This window comes from Amphiprion ocellaris, chromosome 10 (genome assembly GCF_022539595.1).
Source record: "Amphiprion ocellaris isolate individual 3 ecotype Okinawa chromosome 10, ASM2253959v1, whole genome shotgun sequence".
Taxonomy (NCBI): domain Eukaryota; kingdom Metazoa; phylum Chordata; class Actinopteri; family Pomacentridae; genus Amphiprion; species Amphiprion ocellaris.
The window spans coordinates 10,607,907-10,631,617 of record NC_072775.1 but is presented as its reverse complement, the minus strand read 5'-3'; the positions used below and the strand labels follow the sequence as shown (position 1 = coordinate 10,631,617).

The 23,711-nt window shown below is 39.8% G+C and overlaps 2 protein-coding genes across 2 annotated transcripts; one reads left to right on the top strand and one right to left on the bottom strand.

Annotated features, from left to right (window-relative positions):
* Nucleotides 1-822: 822 nt before the first annotated feature.
* On the bottom strand, nt 823-23,626 carry cdc73 (cell division cycle 73, Paf1/RNA polymerase II complex component, homolog (S. cerevisiae)). Its single transcript, XM_023297498.3, has 17 exons — nt 23,467-23,626; nt 22,735-22,840; nt 22,552-22,621; nt 22,272-22,334; nt 21,999-22,051; nt 21,070-21,158; nt 20,601-20,814; nt 19,191-19,289; nt 18,635-18,713; nt 17,600-17,664; nt 9,071-9,128; nt 6,215-6,250; nt 5,916-6,003; nt 3,922-4,083; nt 2,456-2,556; nt 1,748-1,889; nt 823-1,658 (listed from the first exon to the last, which is right to left on the bottom strand). Exons 1-17 carry the CDS (start codon nt 23,595-23,597, stop codon nt 1,622-1,624), a joined length of 1,593 nt encoding a protein of 530 aa, XP_023153266.1. The 5' UTR covers nt 23,598-23,626; the 3' UTR covers nt 823-1,621.
* On the top strand, nt 13,313-17,192 carry LOC111587523 (beta-1,3-galactosyltransferase 2-like). The gene is made up of 2 exons (XM_023297525.3): nt 13,313-14,149; nt 15,415-17,192. The coding sequence occupies exon 2, from the start codon at nt 15,602-15,604 to the stop codon at nt 16,847-16,849; it is 1,248 nt and encodes a 415-aa protein (XP_023153293.1). The 5' UTR covers nt 13,313-14,149; nt 15,415-15,601; the 3' UTR covers nt 16,850-17,192.
* Nucleotides 23,627-23,711: the final 85 nt, after the last annotated feature.

Genomic DNA, 23,711 nt, shown 5'->3' with positions numbered 1-23,711 from the left:
TTGGAGCTCTGATTATGTTTTCCTACTTTGCTTGCAGTCTTGGTGAAACGACTAAACCGAGTCAGATTTACAGAATTATTTCCTTCTTTACAGTCAGATTTGCTTCTGTTTACACTTCACTGACTTCAACGTGCCACTAAATTTGCCACTATACTGATTTTAGCAATGCAAAGTGATGCTCAGGGCTGTGTATTAGTATATACTGCTCTGTCTGAGGAACTATTAAACCCATTTACTGTTGATTTATTGTTGGAATACATCAACAGTAAACAGTTTTAATGTAAATGAGTTGGTTTCAGGGATCACAGTACTGTAAAGATTTCAATGCGGTTGCACTGGATGCTTGCACAGATTAATAACAGACTCACTACACATTTTTGTAATATTTTGTCATTTGTTTTTTGTGAGTTTTTGTCTGACTTTAATTTTGATCATAAAGTATAGTCCAGGTCCAGACACCTGTGACTAAATGTTTTGTGTCTTTGTCGATACTCTGTGATGTAGACGTAATGTGTAAATGATAAACTGAGGCAGAATTTTTTAAAATTGATCTTAAGAAATTTCAAGTTGTTCATAATGTTTTGTAAAAAGATAATTCCTTAAATGTGAACATTTTTGCACTAAAAAAAAAGATTTGAATTTCTTGTCATTTATAGGTTATTATACTCCGATTTTACTGCTTTTCCTGAACTAAAATGAATTTGACACCCCTGCTTTACATGCAGAGAAAAGCAGCTTAAAACACTAAAGAAAGGAGGGAAAAACCCAGGAAGCATCATGTAAAGTGAGCATTTATCAGCTGTAGCAGGCACAACACAAGCATTTGTTTCTCAGAGGCTTTATTGTCTATTTTATGTGATGACTTAAAGCAATACTTTCCATCATTTCTCTCATCTAGCACAACACCAACAAAGAAGAAAAAGAAGACTTTAACACAGTCATTGCATGACCAAAAGATGTGCTGATCCGTCATCAAACTGAACTAGGAACTGACTGCATTTCAGAGTCAGAGCAGTGTGGTTTTTAACATATTAACAATTCACTTACCTGCATCTTCCTCTCTGCTCAAAGAGCTTTGGCTCTCACAGGTTTTATCATATATGTACATTCAAACCACAAACACCCAAAATAGAAAATGCGTAAAGGAAGTCTCTTCCCTCAAACTCAGCAGCTGCTTTGTTTGTAACCAGAGTTATTTCCATGTTTGCCTCAATAACCATTTTCCTCTTTACCACTGACAAAAATGCAAACCTCCTCTTCCTCACTGTGTTCCTAAATATCTTATTTAAATTGTTTCCACGGTATGTTGCCTTTTTTATATAAAACATATTTTGGTATTTCTGTTGAACTACATGAAAACATTAGAAAACAGTTACAACAGAAAAAAAACACAAAAATCCCCTAAATCTCCTCTCTGATGTCCAGAGCGAAACATTGCATTAGGAGTCCTTGAGGAAGTGTTGAAGGAAGTGAACCTGGATGATCCGTCTTCCTCCTGGTGAAGTGGGGATGCTGTTGGAAGATGGGGTGGCAGACTGGATGACAGAGATGCACCGAGCAGAGTTGGAGGGCTGGAGAATGGATTTGTGGGGTTTTCGGTGATGGACGCTGTGATCTGGACTCAGAACCTGAGGTGAGATTTGTGTTTCACCATGTATCTGATGAACGAGGAAGAGAAGAAAGGCCAGGTTGAATTACATGTGCACCGTAGATGGGTTTACATGTGAAGATGTATAATAGTGAATACCTGTCGAGGGTTTCCCAGAAGCGCAGGAAGACGGGCCGGTCGAGGTGGCGTCTGTGGCGACTCAGCTCCAGGACGGTCACATCCCACTTCTGCACGTTGGGGTCTGTCTTTGCCTCGTCGTACTTCAAATGAAAGGCTCGAACTGGAGGGAAAAACGCATCCAGGCAATAACAATAAAGCCACAAACTTAAAACTAAACGCCTCATTTTTAGACTTCCACAATATATTGTAATGTTTGTTGTTAAAATGTTGTATGAAAGTCATATCGCTTCCACTTTATCTTTTAAAAACAGTACAGTTCTAAGGAACTTTGGTCAGAGTTTGTTCTGTAGGCTTTAATGCTGCTGCAGTGCTGGAGTGTGTGTTCAGTAATTCTTGCCATACTTTCAACAACGATTCTTGTATGACCGATTTGCTTTAACAAATAACATTTTACATTTTTAGAAAACAGAACAGTAATAGTAAGGAACGACAATCTGGAAACAAAATACTTTCCACATTCATTCTGCAGAAGAGCGCTGTTAATTCGTTCTTAAAAATAAAGATTATTCATGCTATAATAGTCTGAAGCTAATCTGGTTAATATTGAACAGACAGAACCAGGAAGTCCTGTGGGAAAAGGCACATCGTCAATTATTAAAGCAGTTTCCGTTCAACGTTCTATTGGTCAACAACTGTTTCAGCTCTAATTCAAACAGACGGACTCACTTTTGGCGAAAATGTCGACAGGAGATCCGTCGGGCAGCAGCCACGGCCAGCCTTTGAACTGCCAGGCAGGACCCTGTACGAACACAGCCACCACTCGATCCCTGCAGCAAGAACACACACAGGTTGTTGTGAGGAGGCACAACTACACATTTAATATTCAACAAGATCTTTTATTACCAGTTAATAGAGAGGCTGCTGCTGGTTAAAGTTGCGTGACGCCGAGTCAAGATGTCACAATTATCAATCATGTAAGTAAGTAAGGAAAATTTACTTATATAGCACCTTTCACAGATAAAAAAAAAAACACAAAGTGCTTTACAGCAATAGTAAAACAAGGTTAAAAAAACAAAAACAATAATGATGAAGGTAATAAATTGTTAAAACAGGGGAGCAACAGCTAAAATACAGTGCATCAAAAACAATAAATAAAATAAAAGCAGTTACAGGTCAACCAAAAGCCTGTCAGAATAAAAACGTTTTCTGCTGCCTCATTAAAGCTTCACAGGAGTCGACCGATATCAGCTGTAGAAGAAGACAATTCCACAGTGTTGGTGCAAGAGCTTGGAAAGCACAGTCACCATGGGTTTTATATGTGGAACGAGAGACAAGTCATTTTTGTTGGCCTGACCTGAGAGCTCCATACAGGGGGAAGGAGGTCGGAGACATACCGTGGTGATTGGCCATGTAAAGCCTTTAAAAGTTAGTATTTTAAAATGTACACTAAAAGTGATCAGGAGCCAGTGAAGAGAGGAAAGGACTGGGTTGATGTAGGATCTCCGGTTAGTTCCTGTTAAAGACGAGCAGCTGCATTTTACACTGTTTGAAGACACTTAAGAGAGGATTGATTCAAACAGGTATAAAGGGCATTACAATAATCTAAACGGGATGAAATGTGACATCATGTGTTTGTCTTTAAACTGTGCTGCTGCAAACTTAAAGGCTCATTTTTCTAATATTGTAAGACAAGAACGAGGCGATGCTGGTGCAACACACCGACAAGAATGATCCCGATATCATGCTTCTAGGTGGGTGTGTGCCTCGTTTCTACAGTGGTTTTGTGAAGTGAAAAAACAAACCGAAAAGAAACCACCTCCCTTTTCCTTCTTGAAAATTTGAAATGCGATAAACAAGACTACAAATGGGACAGTATTGTGCAACTTTGTGTGTTCACGTACAATCCTGAGTCATATTCATCAAGTGACTCAGTGTCACAGATGCTGGTTTTAACAGCTGAGTCATCTGGGGAACGGGCTGACAAGTGGTCGTTTGGTGATATGACTGAACCAGTCGACACGCTGCACAACTGAAACTGCTCCTCCTTTGAGACGCTATTGTAAGTATAAATCATTTCTCATCGGACAATTCAGAGCATTTCAACAAACAGTGAAAGAATCTAGTCAGAAACATTCACACCGTGCGGATAAATGTTAATAAGACATGAAGCATGCATTAAAACACTTGCTCACCAGTCCTGAGGACCCAGTTTGAGCGGCTGATCGATGATACGATACGGCACGGTGACACTCAGCGTTGTGCCGCCGGGCTGGATCTGGTCTTTGCGCCTCTGAAGCAGAACCTCATTGTCACGCTGGAGGCCTTGTTTCTTCTTCTCCTCTGATGTGACAAACCTGGTACAAGTCAAAATCAAGTTTAGACTTTGTCATTTCCATTTTTCGGGGATATTTTTTTTTTTTAACTTCCTCTCATGCCGGGTTTTTCAGACAGTAAATCGCTCCACTGAACAGCTGTGATCCAGTCGTAGCTGAGCAAACATAGCCAAGTGCTGCTTTTGATTTCCCCACATAATAAAATGGATTTTGGGCTGCAGTATGACAAACACTTGTACTATTAAAACCAACAAAACTATAGATTTCATCAAACAGTCTAACTGGCCTAATATCTGCTGTGTTAAAACTAGATTATTTCTACAGTTATTTGCTTCCACACTATAACAGTTGTGTTGTTACAAATTCTTTGTATAAAAAAAAAAAAAAAAAAAAAAGCCCTTCATGACTAACTTATCCATGGTGCAGTAATTAACAACTGTGTGGAACGTGGAAGCTGTAGGCCAGGGATATTCAACTAAAATTTAAAGAGATCCAGTCAGAGAAAATGCATTAAATCAAAGGTCTGAACATCATAATGTCTAACCTGAGTTAGTGTGATATATACTGATGTAACCTAGTAGTTTTATTAGCATCTGCATGTAATCAATAACTGACCGTCAAATCAAATAAATTCAGTACAGTTCAGAAACATTTTGACATTTGTTAATAAATAACTTTTGATATAACTGTACATATTAAAATAAAGTGCAGAACTTGAAATAATAATGACTGAACAACCTGACCCACCTTCTATACATATTTAATACCTAAATCTCAAAAATGTAAACAATTGAACACTTTTATATTTTTTCCTGTCTTATATCCCTCTCCTTATATCCCCTGCTGCTTAATGGGAGAACTGAGCTGCAGCTTATCTTTCTTGTATTTTAAATCGTGGCCTGAATGGTGTCAGGGTTGTTCTCAAACACATTTGGAGCTCACTGGTGAGTCTGCAACGATATTTAGTTTTGATTATGTTCATAGTTGAGAAAGGTGCCTCACAGCTGTATGTTGAGACAAACATGGTCAGCATGTGACCACAGTCCGTCCTCCTCTCGTCTATCCCTCGCCTCTCAACTGTTTTCTGAACGTAGAGCTGCGATGTTTAGCGGCTGAAATGCTTCATTGGCTGAGTAGCATCACGTGGAATGGCTGAACTCGAACAGAATTGGTCTGTGTGTTTCCTGAGCTGATAAACAATGCAGTAAACACTGGAAAAGTTGCACTGGTCAACTTTAAAATCCCGTTACAATTTACTGACTACAGTTTCGGGTCCGTATAAGATGCCGTCTGGGTCCGGATCCGGACCACGACCCACCAGTTAGTAACCCCTGCTGTAGGCCAACGTTACCAGCTCTGTCCTTCTCTGTTAGATGGACTTATTTACACACCTGAAACCTCAGCGGCAACATTACCAGAGAGACATTTACTTTAACACAACACGCTGGTAAATCCTTGTGTTAAAGGCTGATGTGTATCACTGCATCTTCTTTTGTAGACACCATAAAAATATGAACTGTCCAAGTGTCACAGCTGAATTTATACTTACTTAACTGAGTCTAAAAACAGCTCAAATTGCTGCACGATGAAAAAAACCTTTTCTCAGGCTATAATAATAAAAATGACAACAACAATAATCATTCAATGTCTGCCTTTGTACTTAGTGGTGAGGAATCATGGCACAGGGATCAATTGTGGCCTCATTTAATACAAATAACACTGTATCTTCCCTGACAGTGCAGCTGTCTCATGACTTAGAAAAAAAAAAGCTGTGGTTCAACAACTTTCTGGTCTCCTTTTATGTGTCAAAGACAACTGAGACTTATTTTATACTGAGACTTATTTAGTCTTACTTTAGATCCTGCAGGAGATCCTTTGCATTGAGCATTGTGATGAGTGAGGTGGTGGCGGCGGGGATGATGATGATGGGTGTCCGAGAGCCTGCAGAGAACGTCAGAATAAACACAGATGAGTCAACTAGACAGTTAAATAAATGCAGTTATGACAGAACAGTAAGTCATGATTATGAAAAAAACATATTTCTATAAATTGGTGCTCTACTACGGTACATTCACTGACATCATGTACCAAAGACTGTGTTTTATATCGATGCAAAAAAAAAAAAAAAAAGCAATGTCAGAAAGCCATGTACCTTTCTTCTGATTTGGTGGAGGTCTGGCTTGTGAAACTAGAAGGAAAAAGACAAGAACGACATGATTATAAATACATAGACAACATTATCTGAGGCCAAAAGAGGTCAAAAAAGACATTCTCAGTAAAAATGCTTTGTTGGTTTACCATTACCGGTAACTCCTGCATTCTGTATCAATCATATTTAAATAAACAGAATTCGACTGAATGGTTATTTTAAGACGTATTCTTCTGAGGGTATGTCAAGGTGTTCTCCAAAAAAAGGCCATCTGGCGACTCATTTGTGGGTTTATGAGTAAAAACAAGTGCTATGAGGCAAAAGTAGTTAACATACAAATCAAAATACCGAACATAATTGATATATTTTACAGGTTACTGGGAACACTCCAGTCATTGTAGCAGTCATGACTGCTTTTGAAACTGCACTGTTCTCCTCTTGTGTCTGGATGCAGACAGGGACTTCTAGTTTTGAAGCCACCCACTGACGCAGCACATCCTTGTATCAGGATTTCACTGGTATCATAGCAGCACAAACGAAAATTTTAACGGCACAAATCAGCACAAACGAACCACTAAACACTCAACACTGAGCTCTTCATCGGCGACTATAGGCCTTGTTTATGGCTCGTCCGCTCAGCCAGTTGGTGCCCGACTCGATGTAAAACTTAATCCATTTACAGCAAAAGGCTACTGGCCAAAGCAAACATTTTAAAAATAAATAAATAAATAATTGCGCTGACTTCCTGTGTGAGGTAATACTGTAGGGAGATTAATGGGGGGAGATTTAGATGATTGGGTTGAAGCTCGTTTCACGTTCAAAACGGTGAACTGTATTCTTAGACCATCTTTGTCAATGTAGTTGAGCTCTTCTATTAGTTCTTGCTGCAGGGCAAAAGTGTTACAGACTGATGCTGCTCTGTTGGTCCGTCGCATAAAAAAAATATGGAAAAGCTGTGGGAGCGTCTTGGGTTGGTGCTTGCTGAGGAGTCAAACAGACGTGCGATTCTTCTCTCCAGACAAGAAGTCCTTTCACCGATGCACTTTCATCCAGAAATCATGCGCACATTTTCTTGCTTTGGCAGTCAGTCTTACAGAAACTGGGGCCTGCTCCACTTTTTGCTGGAGGTATTTGTAATATTTATTTGTATGTAAGGAAAAATGGGAGCGTAAATGGTACAAAAATGTCATAAAAAGCTTTGGTTTTCTTTTTGAATACCTGTCCTTGAACCCTAAATGCACCATTCAACCTCGTCTAATTCTGCCTGGGAAGGGGGTTAAAACATGAACAGATACTAATCAACAGATGTAGACTATGTTATTTTTTCCCCTGCAGAAAGTAATGGTTGGAGATCTGAATGTTTGACACACGCAAATAGCTGCCAATGATTTATCGGCAGGAAGGCCTGTGGGCAAACACTCTCACAAGCAGGAAACACGGCGTTCAGTGACACTTGGTGAAAATTGGAAGCAGCTGGTAACGGCAAAAAGTGAACAGAGAATCAATTTGACTCTCGAGAAATGTAAGAAAAAAAGGCCTCTGAAAGTGCGTATGGTGGGGAAAAAGCTGTATTTTATCCAGTGGGAGGATTTTCCCTGCTGCCCCATTATATATACAAAGCATGACATCTTAAAAATGGAAAAAAAAAAGACGTGTATTTGAAAAAGTCCAGGCAGTACAGTAATTGTAACTGATTTATTGGCCAGGCCATTAAATCAGTCGATTATAACCCTTTTCAAAATAATGGTCATCGGCCCGAGTTTTGTCGATTAAACGCCAAGATATTCTTAATTTTTCATTAAACCGTAAATGCTATTATTTTTATACCTCTCTGGTTTTTATTTTGGTTCATAGGAGTCATGACTTCATGGCAAAGAAAATAATGGAGTAGAGAAAATGTGATTTAACGTTCAAGGGCACCAGCAGGCTGCATAAATAATGTTTTGCCAGTAACTTCACCTGCACTATAACCTACCTCTAATTTGCAGCAACAAGAAGTACAAGACTAGATGTATTTCATAACTCATTTATAGACTGACTCATTTTTTAAGGTTATATAATTTCCCAGAGGTTTAATGCTTTGTTGCATGTTTTTGTACTTGAAAATTCCTTTCTGTTGCAAAGTTAAACAAATACTAAAGGACAAAGTATTGCAAAACAGTAGAATGTTCTGCCTGTAATTCATATCTTCTTTGTTATAAGCGCTAAGGGAACACAAAAGAAGTTATTTTATTCATTATATGTTTTTTAAATTAACCAGCTGATTAATTGGTTTTTGGAACTTTTTCTGCCAAATATCGGAATTGGCATCAGCCTCAAAAAATCCATATCGGTCGGGTCTTGCTGACTTTGATTTATGTAAACACAAAACACTGTTGCCTTATTCAGGTTCAAACGAAGCGAAGGCGCCACAACATCAACTTGTGGATTCTGCTCTTATTCCAAAAGTCTAATCTGAATAGCAACCTCATCTCTCTGGCTTCAAAAGTTTATCTTTTGTCCAGAGTTCGGGAACTCAGCAGCTGCCAACTAGACTCCGCTGCCAAAACCATTCAGTTTGCTGGAAGTCATCAAAAATTCTTCCCATTGTCTCTTTCTTAGTTCAGTGTTTATATGTTTTCCTTTGTGGACATCCCAACATTTGTGTCCATTCAGTGACTATAATATACAAGGACAATACAGTTGCATAACAACAACTGGACATCAGTCCACAGCTGTCCATGTGTGCGTCCGCAAGGGAGTATAAAGAAGGAAAAATGTGACCTCTGAGACAGAACAGAGCAGTTACACAACTAAGTTAAAATACTATAAACACTCTTTTGTATGGTTAAACGGGAGTATTTTGAATTCAGCACTAACCTGGACGAGGGACTGGCTGCAGCGCTGGGGTCTGGGCCTTCCGGGCAGATGCGCCTTCCTGGAAAACACGAACAAAACAACACCCCCAGGTCATTAACAAAAACATGCTATCTTGTGTGCCTTTAAAAAATGTTGCAGCATCACAGGCAAAGCAAAGACTACGCAAAATGCCAAAGTCGATAAACAGTCAAGAACAGTTCAAGAAGAACATCTAGATTAAGCTATGGGAAAAGAGGAAGAGTCCATTGAAAGAGTGTGACCTGTTCTCCATGTTAATGTGTTTTCTGATAGATTCTCTTAGAAAGGAAAGTGTGCGTGTGCGTGGAGAGGGCTTTACAGGAGGCCAAACCAGAGGTCACAGTCAAGCAGTAATCCATCATCCAGTGACATTCCCACGACCTGCAGCTCATAATGCTAACTCTGTCAGTGTGTTGAGCTCAGAAACCATCCAGGAATTCAGAAGTAACAACAAAACTAAACGCCTCTGCACCACTGACATTTTAACTCACACACTCAAAAAAAAAAAAAAAAAGGTTGAAAATGCAACCATTTTGGTCAGTCTGAAGCCCTGTAATGTCTTTAAAACTACACTTGTAACTGATTATCTAACTGCACTGGTTATTAAAATGTGAAACCGCATCTCCTACATATGGAATTTGACTCACATTAAATAACTGGTTGCTGAAAGGGGCCAACATTTAAATATGCACAATAAATCCCATCCTGTATATGTTAGTAGGCCAGCAACTAACAATTCTATTTTTTAATAGATTAATCAGTGGATTATTTTTTTAAACTCACTGTTTAGTTCACAAAATGCCGAGAGATTGTGAAAACTGCCCTCAAAATTGACCAAAAACTGAACACAAACTCCAACAACTGAAAACAAAGAAAAGAAGCAGATCCTTACATTTGAAAAGCTTCAACTGTTTTATTTTTGTCTCAAAGGACTTCAATCAGTGATGGTATTAATGGCTGGGCGATTCATTTTCTCAAAATCCAGTATCTTTCAGTGGCCAGCCCACGACCTGGCACTGATCCAAGCAGGATTGGCTTCAAAGATCTTTGTCAGAGCTCAGTATCGACCCTCTGCCTGCTAGCAGAGGGAACCTCGGTGTCCTTCCTGACTGTATACTTTAAAAAGCGTATCTCAGCCGTCAGACACCATTAAAAAAATGGCTGGATGAAAAGACACATCTCTCTCTCTAATCATTAAGCCTTCGGGGCACTTACAGTGTGAACGGCCTTTTCTGTGAAGTCGAAGGCATCTTTTTTTCCAAACACATTTCTGTATTCATATATTCTGGATGTGGAAATTGCAGATCATGCAGGAATAAACATTGTAAGCAATAAGCAAAACATAGGTGGACTCTGTTTGCTAGACGTTGAGAAAGTATAAAGGAATTGATACTCGTTTCAGAACTGTTCGATTTTTCTCGCTTTATCTGTAAAAGAAAAGATTCACAAAGCTGGTTGTATGGAGTCTAGCTCACTGAATCGAGCAACATGCATCAAGAAACCAGCTATTCATCCTCATCAATCACTGTTTGATTAAAAGACCACAACCCGACACCATCAGTGAAAAGCATAGCTTCAACTAATGATGCTACCAGTTTATGCATTTACCATTTAATATAGACATGTTTAAATTCTGTGCATCTAGCATGTCAGACAAATGAAAGCTGAAAACTATTTTATGGGAGCAAATGGAAGTTAATGTCTTATGTGTTTATACTGAAATGCAACAGGAATATTTGTGAAGCACTAATGATGCTGCAGGAAAACCTAAAGAGCCGTTTCAAACCACTGCACATGTAAAGGACCTCTGTGCAGCTGCTACTGTTAGGCTCAAGAGGCCCATTGACATAAATTATTCAAAGCATGTTTCATCAGTATAAATAGTGAGAAGGGTGTGAATATTTTATAGGATTCATTTAGGCTGCATCAGCAATTAAAATTCATCTGAAGGAGGTAGTGGTCACCCTATCCTGACCAGTGATGCCAGTCCAAGCGATCCACTGAGCGTTTAGAAAACAGCTGTGTTCTAAATCTGGGGTTTAGAGGATAACATCTGGACATTCTCAATACTTTTAAAAAAAACCTAAACAAATTATATACAATCTGGTATTAACAATAAATAGTTCTCTTGATTAGCCAAACGCATGGTATCTCGTCATCTCACGAGCTGAAGGATTCAGTCTATCAGCAGCTCTACAGCATCACTGTCAGTCACAGATAAACAGCACATCTGCAACTCACACCCCTGAAATAACCATGTTTTTAAATATTCTAGCAGCTGACCCCTGAAAGCAGTAGGTCTTTGTCTTCCTCCACTTGTCATCCATCTCATTCTGATTATAAAGAGACTGGTATGCTTTTTTCCTTCTTTTTAGAACCTTGGTACAGTGTTGTGCCATTTTTTAAAAATGTTTTATTTGTGTCTGATGTTGTGTTACCTTGTCTGAAACTTGTAATGCTCTCTAATGCTGTCTGGTTTGCTAATCATTCTCTCCACTTCCTGGTTTTCTGTCAGGCGAAGGAAGAATGGGTTTTGTTTCTCTTATTGTGTGTGTGTTTTTTTTTTTTTAACAAGCTGTTTATAACATTCTTAATAGACCAGGGAGTATTTAAAGCTTTTGCTTGATTCATTTGGGCTGCATCTGTTGACTGAAACCCTCAATTTGGGTCAGTGAGTTTCTTTTGTTCTTGTATTGATGGTGCTCATCTTACATACATTTAATTGACTAACTTGTTATTATATTGAAATGAGGAGACACTAGAGGTGAATAGGGATACTAATTCTAACTAATATATCTAAGATATAAGCATAAAACTTTCCCAGTTGATTATTTCCAATAAGATAATTATTATTTGTATGACGTATTTTGAAATTTTCAATTCAAATATGCAAATGAGGTATCGTGTATCTAAATATGAGAGAGTCAAAGCATTTTTACAGTGGCGATTTTTGATTGTCAATTCTCATCCTAAAAATGATCAGCTTGTCACAATGCAATGCTCAAATGGGAAACTCCAGTTCTTGACATTCATGTAGATGATATTTTCCCACATGCCACCATCTAGACATTGCTCACCTATGGCAACATGACTCCAAGATGGCAGTGGCCTCCCCTCAGCAGGACAAGGAACCATATAACATTACCAGTAGGAGCCTCCAAACTCCCACTGTGATCAAGCATCTGTGTGACTGGTTGGGACAAGCTCGATCAATGGAGGCTCTTCCACAGAACCCAAAGGAATCCACTGTTTGTGTCAAAACACCACAGGACACGCCCAGAGGTCCTGTATTCATGCCCTGATGGGTCCGAGTCTTTTTAGCAGCACGAGCAGGACACACAACATTAGGCATGTGGTTTAAATTTTGGTAAAACCTGGCACACCATTTGTGTTGTGTGAAACTTCTGCTATTGTGTTAGACTGCTATAGGTGGGGTGTGTTGCTTATCATACCAGAAAGACATGATAGAGGACCCTGAAAAGTCCTGGGTGAGTAAGATCTGAGTCTGACGGTTTATCAGATGCCATTTACAACTCTGGAAAGCTATCACGGTTAGTCATCTTTTGCGGACTCAGATATCCTGTAGATGTGACATTTCATGTCAAAACAATCTACCAGGATTAGACAGCTTAAGTGTTATTTCACTTTGCCTGCAATGTGAGCAATACAATAATAAGTTGAGTATGAAAAACTGTGCAGGCCTGTTGAAATGTGGACAGAGTCAAAGTGAAAGTATCGTGACTACCCATGGGCACACATGCAAAAAACAAGCACTCCTCTACTCCTACCCTCACAGGAGAAATTCATTGCTTCCAGTCATATTAGAGTAGAATTAAAAAGACAATGCTTGAGTTAAAAAATCCAGGCGTCGCAGTCGAGCACGGTTGACTGAGCATAGCGGAAACATTGCTTTAATTGTCTAATCCAACACAAGAGGCTGGCGCTGCACACGACTGCCTACATGGGCATTTTGAGTTGCCATGTCCATCATAGTTCACGTGAGAACATGTAATCTGGTGTTTGCAGTTTTTCCGATCACATTAAGCAATCAGGAACCCTCTAAGACTTGTGCAAGTGGCGACACCAAGGCTTCTCTCCCCTCTCGTCTTACTTCACAACATGCCAAATTGAGATCATGCTTTATTCCTCTTTCTGGGGAGTGGGTGTGAATACAAATAGGTCAGTAGCCCAACCCCCCTCCCCTTTAACAGAGCAGGCAGCAACAGCAGCAGAGACGGCGTGACGTGTTGGGAGAGCGTAATGCCACCAAGCCTGGAGCTGCTTTTCAGAGCGAACACACAGCTCACAGCACTGCCTCCCGTTCATCTTCCTCCTCCCCTGCTGCTTACACCCCTCCAGCCCTCACACAGACAACACAACGACAAAACAGAGCGGTGCGTGAGAGGCTGCTGAATGAGCAAGGCGAGAAGAGGAAAACGAGACAAAACAGAGAAGCACATTGGAGGGAGAGCGGGTAACATGTGAATCAAAGAGGAAGAGCGAGAGGAAGCGAGGATCTGCACGGAAATGAGAAGAAAAAGCCGAACGGAGAGATGCAAGGCTTATGCATCATTCAGATATCCACTGCTGCTTTGAAATACACATCATGACAACGAGTGCAGTGGAAGGACCCAGGGCTGCAGCTAACTGTCAACTGCCGACTCCCTTCTCTCCTCGGTCCAAGGCGGCAGCAGCTCAGCGCTGTTAGAATCGAGCCTCTGGGGACAATGCGCCAAGGCAGATGGAGCGACTGCAACGCTGGAGCTCTGACACATGTTCTTCCCATGCACACACACTCATGCATGCATGTGGTGGAAGGCCATGCACACTAAAATTTCCCTGTGATTAATGAAAAACAGTCCCTCCTAGTAACAGTCAAAGAAGGAGATGATTTGCAACACGCTGCAGAGGAAATGAAAGCCATCAAGCTCAAGATGCATGTGTCTGTGATTTAGCCAAGACGAGCAGAGACTCAGAGGGTGATCAGTGTGTGAGGATTGTAATTCATCACCAACAGGAACGATGGCTTCCAGAAACAGACAAGTAATGAGATTAAAATGGGTGAGTTTGTGTTGTAAAGGACTTGCCGATGCACATCAATACAGTGTGTCACCCCAGTGCTGTAAAATTCATCAGTTATTGTGCACCCTACAGGATGTGAAAGGTGTGTCTTTTTACAGGAAACTCTTGCTTCTATTTGTGTTGATGCATGCTAGAGAGCCAACATAAGTCTTTTCAGCGCTCACAAGCCACTCTTTGTCTTGTTGGGGTCCTTTAAGAGGGTAGTGTGTAACTCAGTATACACAAAAAAACCCCACTGAGAACACATTCCACTTCATGGTGCTAGTGGCACCATAAACATAAGCTGTAACCGTTTCTCATCTGGAACAGCAAAGGAATCTCAAGCTGAGAAAAAGTGCATATTTTCTTGATTCTTGCTATGAAAGCAAGATATTTCTTTACGAGCATCTGAAGATTATCAAGTTACAATGATGTACAAGCTAAGTCAAGTATGCAGACATGATTATGCTCTTCATTACCCAACAGTTGAAATACCAGCATTTAAGAGTTTTCTTAGATGATACGTTGCAAGAAGTCACAGACAATGATATAGCATTGCCTGTTAACTTGTCATGATTTGCTACAACACACATTACAGCACTGTGGTGTTAGTAATCTGTAGAGACACAAGAGAATGGTGGAGGGAGGGGTCAAAGCACAAAAGAACAATGGATTGTATGTCAATGTTCAAGGTTAATAATCATTTAAAATTTGCTCTACATAATGTGGACTATAATAAACCAAACAATATAAAGCTTATTCCATATAGAAATTATTGGTAAAGGACAATACCAGCTGTAAACCAGTAAGAAAAATTTAAAAAATTATATTTATTACCTTTAAAGATAGAAAGGAGAAAAGAGCTGTTTATTTACACGTTTCTTGCCACTTGATTAATCTCTAGGTTCAAAATTCTATCAACTTTAAGCTCTCTTTTAGTGTCCGAAACCAACTCAGGAGGGAAATGTGTTCACCTGCTAGTCAGTGACTTTGACTGCCAAGTTTGTTTTGCTTATTTTTACTAAAAACTGCTGCGTACTGCATTTGTAAATGAAGCTGATCAGAGCAAGTGAACCACGACAGTAAAACGCTGCAAGTTGTAAAACCAAAGCAATAAGCTCCAAGGATAAGCAAAGTTTTTAACACATAACGAGATATTACATCCGTTGTAAGAAAATATTAATTATTACAGCTTAATTGAGAAAATGCAAGATGCTGTCTCTAACTTACTCCTTAAGTCCAAAATCTTTTTCTCTGTCTTCTAGGCAATCACTGGACATCAACAAAGTGATTTACATATATGGAAATGAGATATCAGCACAGGGTGAAAGCCCCTTAAACACTCAACAGATACCCTTCACTTGGTCTCCAGGGATCCATACCTGGTGAGAAGCTGCCCACGACTGGCTTAAAGTGTGACAACCATCTGAGTGGATTAGTGCTGGCAGAGCCATGCAGTGGAAACGACGCCACTGCTGTACACACACAGCTAAACTCCTTTATCTCCTCTCACTGCTGGGCGTACTGGTCTTTCTGGTCCACCAGGTGTGGCTACCAAGGTTCACTGGTATGCCATGGTGGAGAGGCCATCCTGTGGTGTATGGAGGTGGAGGACTTCATACCACCAAATCCAAATGGAACACGAGCACTTCACATTCAGTGTGGAGGCTTGTGATAGTTCCTCAGCCCACTTTTAAGGCTGATGCTACCATCAGCTCCCAAGAGAGGCAAGGTTTTGAGAATAATCTGGCAGCGAACACAAGTCAAAGTGAAGTGGGAAACTTTACTGGCACAATGACCCAAGGCCCTTTCCCGTATATCATCAATGAACCCGACAAATGTGCAGAAAACAGACCTGCACCATTTCTGGTGCTGCTGATTGCCACCGAGGCTCGGCAGGTGGAGGCAAGGAACGCCATACGGCAGACATGGGGGAATGAGAGTGTTGCCCCTGCTCTGGGATTCATACGGCTCTTTCTGCTGGGGAGGAAAGAGGGAGAGCTGGGACTTCTGCAACAAAGGATGCTAGAAGCGGAGAGCCGGAGGCATCACGATATCATTCAGCAGGACTTTCTGGACTCCTACAAAAACCTGACCATAAAGACTTTGATGGGAATGAACTGGGTAGCAATGTACTGTCCGGAGGCCAGCTACGTCATGAAGACTGACAGTGACATGTTTGTCAACACAGAGTACCTCATTTATAAGCTGCTCAGGCCAGAATTGAAGCCCAGGATGAACTACTTCACAGGAAACAACATGCGAGGCTTTGCACCGAACCGAAATAAAAACAGCAAGTGGTACATGCCCCCAGAGCTGTACCCAAGTGAAAAGTATCCCACCTTCTGCTCTGGGACTGGTTACGTCTTCTCTGGGGATGTGGCAAAGAAAATCTACCAGGCATCTCTAAGTATCCACCACCTGCACCTGGAGGACGTGTATGTGGGAATATGCCTGGCCAAGCTCAGGATTGAGCCCACTCCTCCATCCAATGAGTTCCTATTCAACCACTGGCGGGTGTCTTATTCCAGCTGCAAGTACAGCCATCTGATAACATCCCATGGGTTTCATCCTAACGAGCTCCTCAAATACTGGCATCACCTTCAGAGCAACAAACGCAACGCCTGCCTCAACACATTTAAAGAGAGAGCAGGCAAGACACACTCAACCAGAATGAATGGAGAAAAATCAGCGCAGTGACTGACACCGACACTCACAAGCTCCTTGTTACATACAAATATTGATCAGCACATTCTCGTGTCAACTTGACAAGAAGGATTTAATGTAGATTTTATCCATATGGGAACTCTGCGTAAATGTTGAACAAAAACTGATGACGTGGTTTAAAATTATTATCAATTTTTCTACAAATGAGATGAGAACTGTTTCTGACCATTGAATAGTTTATGTACACAATTCTATTTTGTGACAGAATAAGTGGTGTTTCACTGTGGTGCAAGAGCTCATTTTTTGTAACCTGCTGTTTGTGTTTTCTAAAACTAGAGTGGACAGGGTACAATGCAAATAAACATTTCCACATGTGCATCAAATAGCCATGAAGTCTTTTTTAAAAGAGGCTACGTTCAATGTGAACGCTGCTATAAGTTGAGGTTGTGGCAGACTCACGTTTGCCAAAGCACCTGTGACACAATTTCCTTTCCGTTATGCTGGCTCTCTTTCATTGAGTAAAATATAATTAGAAGGACTAGCAGATATTTCTTTTTCATAGTGTGTTTAGCTTTTTAAAAATCAGGATTTTTATTTCACGCCATTAAACAAATGGAGAAACGAAGAGCATGTGAGTGCCAACACACCGATGCTGTGACTCATGACTCCTTAATAAGCAGGTGTTGATTGAATTTCACGGTCCTCAGTAAATGTGTCACATCAAGGCTTTGGTTAGCAGCTGTTCTTACAACGCAATGAGCAGCAGCAGAGTTCTTCTCTTACCGTCACTGACTTCAGGGTCATGCCGTGGTAGGTGCCCATGGTATCGATTTTGAAACCCTCCGTTTCTAAGAAAACAACAAAGAGTCGCAGATTACTGGCAGAACAAGAGAGGTCATTTTCAAAAGCACCAGTGTAATTAAATATAATGAACAAACACAGTAATATGTAGCATGTTTGTGCCTTTCAATTCTTTTCAGCACACAATGCTCTCATTTTCAGAAAACTTCCAATCTTTGTAAAGAAATTTTCACTCTCTTTCTGAGAAATATCTTACCTCTAAAAAAAAAAAAATCTATCTGGATTTTTTGTTAGGTGTCATCTCTACAGCAGCAGTAAAATCCCTCTTTTACAAATGTGTATAGTGTGACAGCCGCCACTGTGATGTGATTGCATACAGTGTAAATGGCTAAAGAGATAAACCACTAAAAAGACTGTATGTGACGTGCAATCTGCATGTACAATGAAATAACAAACCACATATAGTTCCAAAAAGGCTGTTGTGTGACTCATGATGTGGAAGCAAAGACGGCCACAGAGGTTCTATATCTGATCTTGCTTTCATGTTTTAAGTATTACTTCCTAATTTCAGACCCCAGGCTAAAGGCTAGATATTTCCATAAAACAAAGAGAAGATTAGTTTACAGCATCAGCTTTTTTCTGGCACAAAGAATCCTGTGAACAGTGTAATTGTCTTGGTTTTGCTCTAAGCAGCAGTTGTAAGCTTTGGGGTGAAGCACACAGTCTGCCTAGAAAGAATGTGATAGTCTACAGAAGAAAGACTATCTATTAGAAACAGTGGAAATCGAACACATACAAACACAAGGAAGCGATGCTGCTGTGCGGGCGTTGCTTACATTTTACTTGAGGTGGTCAAAGTGATACCAAGTTTCACTGACCTGCAGATCACTGTTCAAGCACTGGCTTCACTCTGACCCCTGACAGTCACACACCAACACACACACACACACACACACTGCCACACCTTTGTAAAGAATCAATACTAAAATTAGCAAGAAAAGCTGAAGTTAAACTCACCCTCTTTTCCTTTGAATCGCTCCTGATCGTATCTGTTGTAGGCTGCTGGGACAGGTTGCTTGTTCCTTAGGGACGGGTCCTGGAAACACCATGAAACACAAACCCATCAATACACTTGTTAGTCCAAATCTTCATGGCCATTTGTAGATTTGGTACTTAACTGAACACCTATAGCCCATTTCTACACAGATAATTATTGTGGATTGTCCTCACCATGTCTGTCACTTTGAGAGAATCCTCTGCCAAATGATTGTAAATGTCAAGCTTTTATTTGACAGCTGCCACGTTTAAGAGATGGAAACAATGGTGGGCCCTTTAATGGGCATCAATTGAATCTTCAGTCACACAGTGGGTTTAATTGTTTATGATTTGAAATCACATAAACAATCAACTTTTTTATTTATTCATGTCTTGTTTTAAGACCTAAGCAAAATCACTGTTTCTACACCCATAGCCCTAATAATGTGACTGTTGGCAATATGTATACAACCTTCAAACTTTGAAGAAACTGAACTCTATAATGTATTGTAAAATAGACAGAAAGCATAATTTTTACCACTTGAGTAGTGTTTTGTGCTGGTCTCTGCTCTGGTGCTCGACCTTCTTCTCTGGCTTTCACCGACTGAAGGATGGCAAAGATGTTCTTTGAGAAGTTCTGCAGAAGAGCAGATACTTACATGATGAGTTCAACATCCTCAAACAGAAAAAAAAAGATCTGTACACAAAGTTTTTACATGACAAGACCTAGTTACAAGTTACAAAGCTTTCCTTTGCAAAAGTTGTTCATTTAGAACACATATTAAAAGGGATATACTAGATATTAACTGTTATGTGCTGTCTAGAGACTTACTCAATGTAAAATGTGAAATTCTTCATCTTATCCTGAAACACACTGCATGACAGCTATGTATTCATGTGATGCTTTAAAATAGTGTAGTTTAAATCTAAGGACAGCACAAAACCAACTTCTAAAATCTGTGGTCATAAAAAATGACTAGGTTGAAATATCTGACCATGTAAACATAAATATAGGTCAAATCTAGCCATACTGTAAGCAAAAACAAGTGTTCCCTGAGAGACATGCAAGTGATAGACGAGTCATTTAAAACAGCACCTGATCATGTGTGAAGACACAAAACACCAATTAGAAAAAAGTTTAAACAATTATCATTTGTATATACAGCCAACTCAATACTAATAGCGTTGAGGTGTTGTCAATCTGTGAAAAACTGATTGAAAATGACGCTTTTGCTGCCATCTAGTGGCTTAAATCTGCTATACACTCAGGGCATATTCAAGTTTGAGCCATTGGGATGTTTTCCAACACCCCTGAGCTGAACAGGTTTGTGAAAATATGCTTCCAAACTCTGATACATAAAATAAAATAGTTTCAAGTTCAGCTACAAATGCAGGCCTGAAATTTCCCTCTAGCGTTCTATTCAGTCTGCACTCATAAGTACACCTCACAAAACGCAAAATGCTGACCAAAATTAGTATCAGTATGAACCCTCTGCGATGTTGGTCTATGAAACATGCTAATGACAGTTTTCTGTTGCTTTTATGTAGTAGCAGGACAACTGTAATATAAGATAAAGAGATCTTCCTCACGTTTCCAAAATGTAATGTACATGGCAATTGTAAGTTTAGGATGACTGCAGCAACGACTGTGACTAAAATATGAAATCTGGAGATGAATCAAAGTATCTGGGTCAAATCTGAGAACACTTACAGATCCACAACCCAAAGAAATGTAGAAGCTCAAGTTGCTATAATATTGCAGTGGATCAGAAGTACAACCTACAACAGTCACCGTTATACTCAAAGTTCAAGGAAACAATGCTTCTCTGACTCTCATAACTCACATGCTAATCTGACGTGTATCTGAAGGAAAGATCCAGCATTTTGAGAAAGGACATTGTTTGAAAAAAAAGATCAATGTTACTAGATGCCATGGACTTTAAGTGACCTTTCCAGTGCTCTGAAGAATGGTTGTCCTGGTCCTCCAGACTCTCTCTCTGCTGACAATATCCCTGGTGACATCCACTTCTGCATCCACAAAGCTTCTCTGCTTCAGGGTTATATCGTCATCCAGATCTGTTTTAATGGTGGAACGTTTCTTGGCCATAATCTTGGCCTTGATGGCGGCGATTTTCTCCACTGACATGGCCTCAGACAGTGATCTGGAAGACGAGGGCAAAAGTTTTGATCATTTTGACAGATCGCTGCTTCAGGGTGGCTACGTGAGTGTAAACGTTTGACACATAACATATAGAGCAATCAATTAATATTGATCAGTTTCTATAGATACTATGGTATATGGAATAAACATAGCCACAGAATCCAACGGTGAAATGATTTACAGAGGAGAAGATATGTTTTGGTTAAAGCAATTTCTTTTTGCAGAAATACTACTGCTCTATTATTTTTTTTTATACCTGATCTGGTCAGTCTGCACAATGCCCTCTTTGTGGCCCTCCAGACGGGCAGCCAGACGCTCCTTGTCCAGACGCACTCGCTCCTCATCCTGAAGATGAAAGCAACATTTATACAATTCGCAAACTATAGAACAAAGCACAATGTAATCTCAAACATCTATGATTGGCCAAGTCGGTTCTGAGTTTATTACAGTTAAAATAGTATTTGGCCTCATGGACACCATGTGATTTAGTTAGAATAAGAAGCAGCACTGTAAAACTAGTGCTGGAGATTAAAATGAACAAAAAGTTATGAGATATATCTTGGGTCACACTTAAAATTTGGGACAAAATATCATGACTTACCCTCTCCATTAACTACGCTGAACCTTATGGCTAACTACTTTACCACTCCTCCCCTTGCCTTACATGCGTGGAAGTTGGTTACTCTGTCAGTTGAAAGGACAACTGAGTTTTGCAACAGAACAAAATGTACAGACTGTCTTGTTTTGGCTACATATACATTAGCTTGGGTTTTTCATATCCTACAAGAAGGAAAAGACGGACCATTCATTAAGCTACGCCTATTTTTAATGGATTTATTAACACACTTAATAAATAAAATCAACATAATATACACTTTTGTAAATATTTTGGTCTTATGCAATCTAAAGGCATGCAACCAAAACACCTTTTATCAATACTAATAATTAAAAATCATATTATAATGTAAATTGGACTTTCTCTTTATAATAAACACTCGACATTTAGTGGTTAGACCTCCACCAACAATCATATCCTGGAATTGTTATTTGTGTGGATTGAAGACTAAGTGAGTTTAATCCTCCAGGGGAAGACTGAACTGCACTGACCAACATGTGATTATGAAGTCATTTATGGTTATTAGTAGTTAGTCTAAGAAAACACTTAGGATATTTTTCTAAGCTTACCTCAATCCGTGGTTTTTTGGCTTCAGAAGATACCTCATCAGCTGCTCTTTTGACTAAACAAAAACAGAACAGGAATATTAATTCACTTTGCAAAGCTTACATGTTTTTGCACTAATTTTCCTCATGTTACCAGCACAAATTCAACAACTAATGCTTGTAAATATGCAACAGTTGTAGAAAGGACACATTATTATTCAATCCTCCACAAAAAAATCTGTAAGATTACACATAACTGCAAATTCCACATTATATTGAAAGAAAGTGGGAATTTACCCTGCGTTGGCCTTTGTAGACCTATTTCTATAGGCGCACTTCTGTCGATGCTCGTTGAAGTAGCTGCAAAAGCACAAAAGTAGTTAATACATTATATGTTATATAGTTCTTCGTAAATCATCAAGACAAAGGGTGCCGAGCATTTCAAACAATGAAACCTGTCATTATACTGTTTTAGTGAATCATAAACCTATTAGAAATCAGAACAACGGTACAAATGTGCAGAGACAACACCTTAACATATTACAGAATGACCAAAGACCTCCAAAACTCTACTTACAGCTTTCTCCATTGAGATATGACAGTAAGCCCTTTCGATCAGGTCGTCTGACAACAGGGATGTTCTCTGTCTATAAGCAACATACAGTCAGGTCACTCAAAAACACTTCCAGAGCTTCCGATTGTACAAGAATTTAAAGGATGTTGCATTTGAGAAACATACAATAATGGCTAAAACACTTACTGCAGCTCTTCGCACATACGATGGATGTGGCAGATGCACATTGTTGAGCAAGAACAAGATTGAGTCCAAAGTATAGTACTCTTTGGGCTGCCCCTCTTTTCCAGTACTAGGAGTAGAAACACAGGCAGAAACATAACAGTCACTCAAGCTTCAGGTTTACTTGACCTTAAATGTACACATGGACTGCACACTGTCACATAAACACGTAACTATCAACAGTTATCCGGCTAGCTAATCTACTTTTCGTTGCAGCTTCGCTTTTTCTGCGTCACACAAGCAAAGTTTACTTTATGCACTGCAAAAAAAAAAAAAAAAAAAAAGCTGCTCAAAGTAATGACTGTAGCTACTAAAAGCACAAGTGCTTCCCCTTTAATTTATGGATCACTACCTCTATGGGAACACAACTCCTAGCTAGCTTACGTCGCTAATTAGTTAGCATCACATCACTACTACAAGTTTGGCTCGTCATCGCTTGTAAATACATTTTAAGTTTAAAAACACTATCATACATGAATAAAGGCAAGCAAATATGGTTTACGGCCGGTGGCAAGATACATAAATAACAGCCCAAAGTAACCAAAGAGTATTTCAAGTTTTAAGCACAGCAGCGAGGAGTTATGTTAGCATCCCGAAGCTAACGAGCCTTCCGCCGTTACTAGCAGCACAAGGCACCGCTAACGGTCAGCCGCGGCCTCCGGGACGCAGTTAAACATATCCTTAGCGCTGACATACCCCCAGATTATGTAGTTGGTCTTGACATTTTTCGGCCAGGAGAACTCTCCAAATATAACTTCATCTCCTTTGGCGACGATTTCTTTTTTCTGGATGTTATACTGACGAAGAACACTCAACACATCCGCCATCTTCACTTGTCTTGATGTAGTGTGTAGCCGAGGCCCCCGGTTATCAACATCATGTGGCCTCGCAGGATGCCTGATCTTAATTAAACTTTGATTTACTATTATTTTACACCAATT

Excerpts from the sequence above, each read along its gene's own strand:
- cdc73 (XM_023297498.3), bottom strand. The coding sequence starts at position 23,597 with ATGGCGGATGTGTTGAGTGTTCTTCGTCAGTATAACATCCAGAAAAAA. Across the intron at positions 20,815-21,069 it reads GTGCAGACTGACCAGATCAG|ATCACTGTCTGAGGCCATGT; the intron begins GTATAAAAAAAA and ends CTCGTCTTCCAG. Across the intron at positions 6,004-6,214 it reads TCCACCAAATCAGAAGAAAG|GCTCTCGGACACCCATCATC; the intron begins GTACATGGCTTT and ends CGTTCTCTGCAG.
- LOC111587523 (XM_023297525.3), top strand. The coding sequence starts at position 15,602 with ATGCAGTGGAAACGACGCCACTGCTGTACACACACAGCTAAACTCCTT.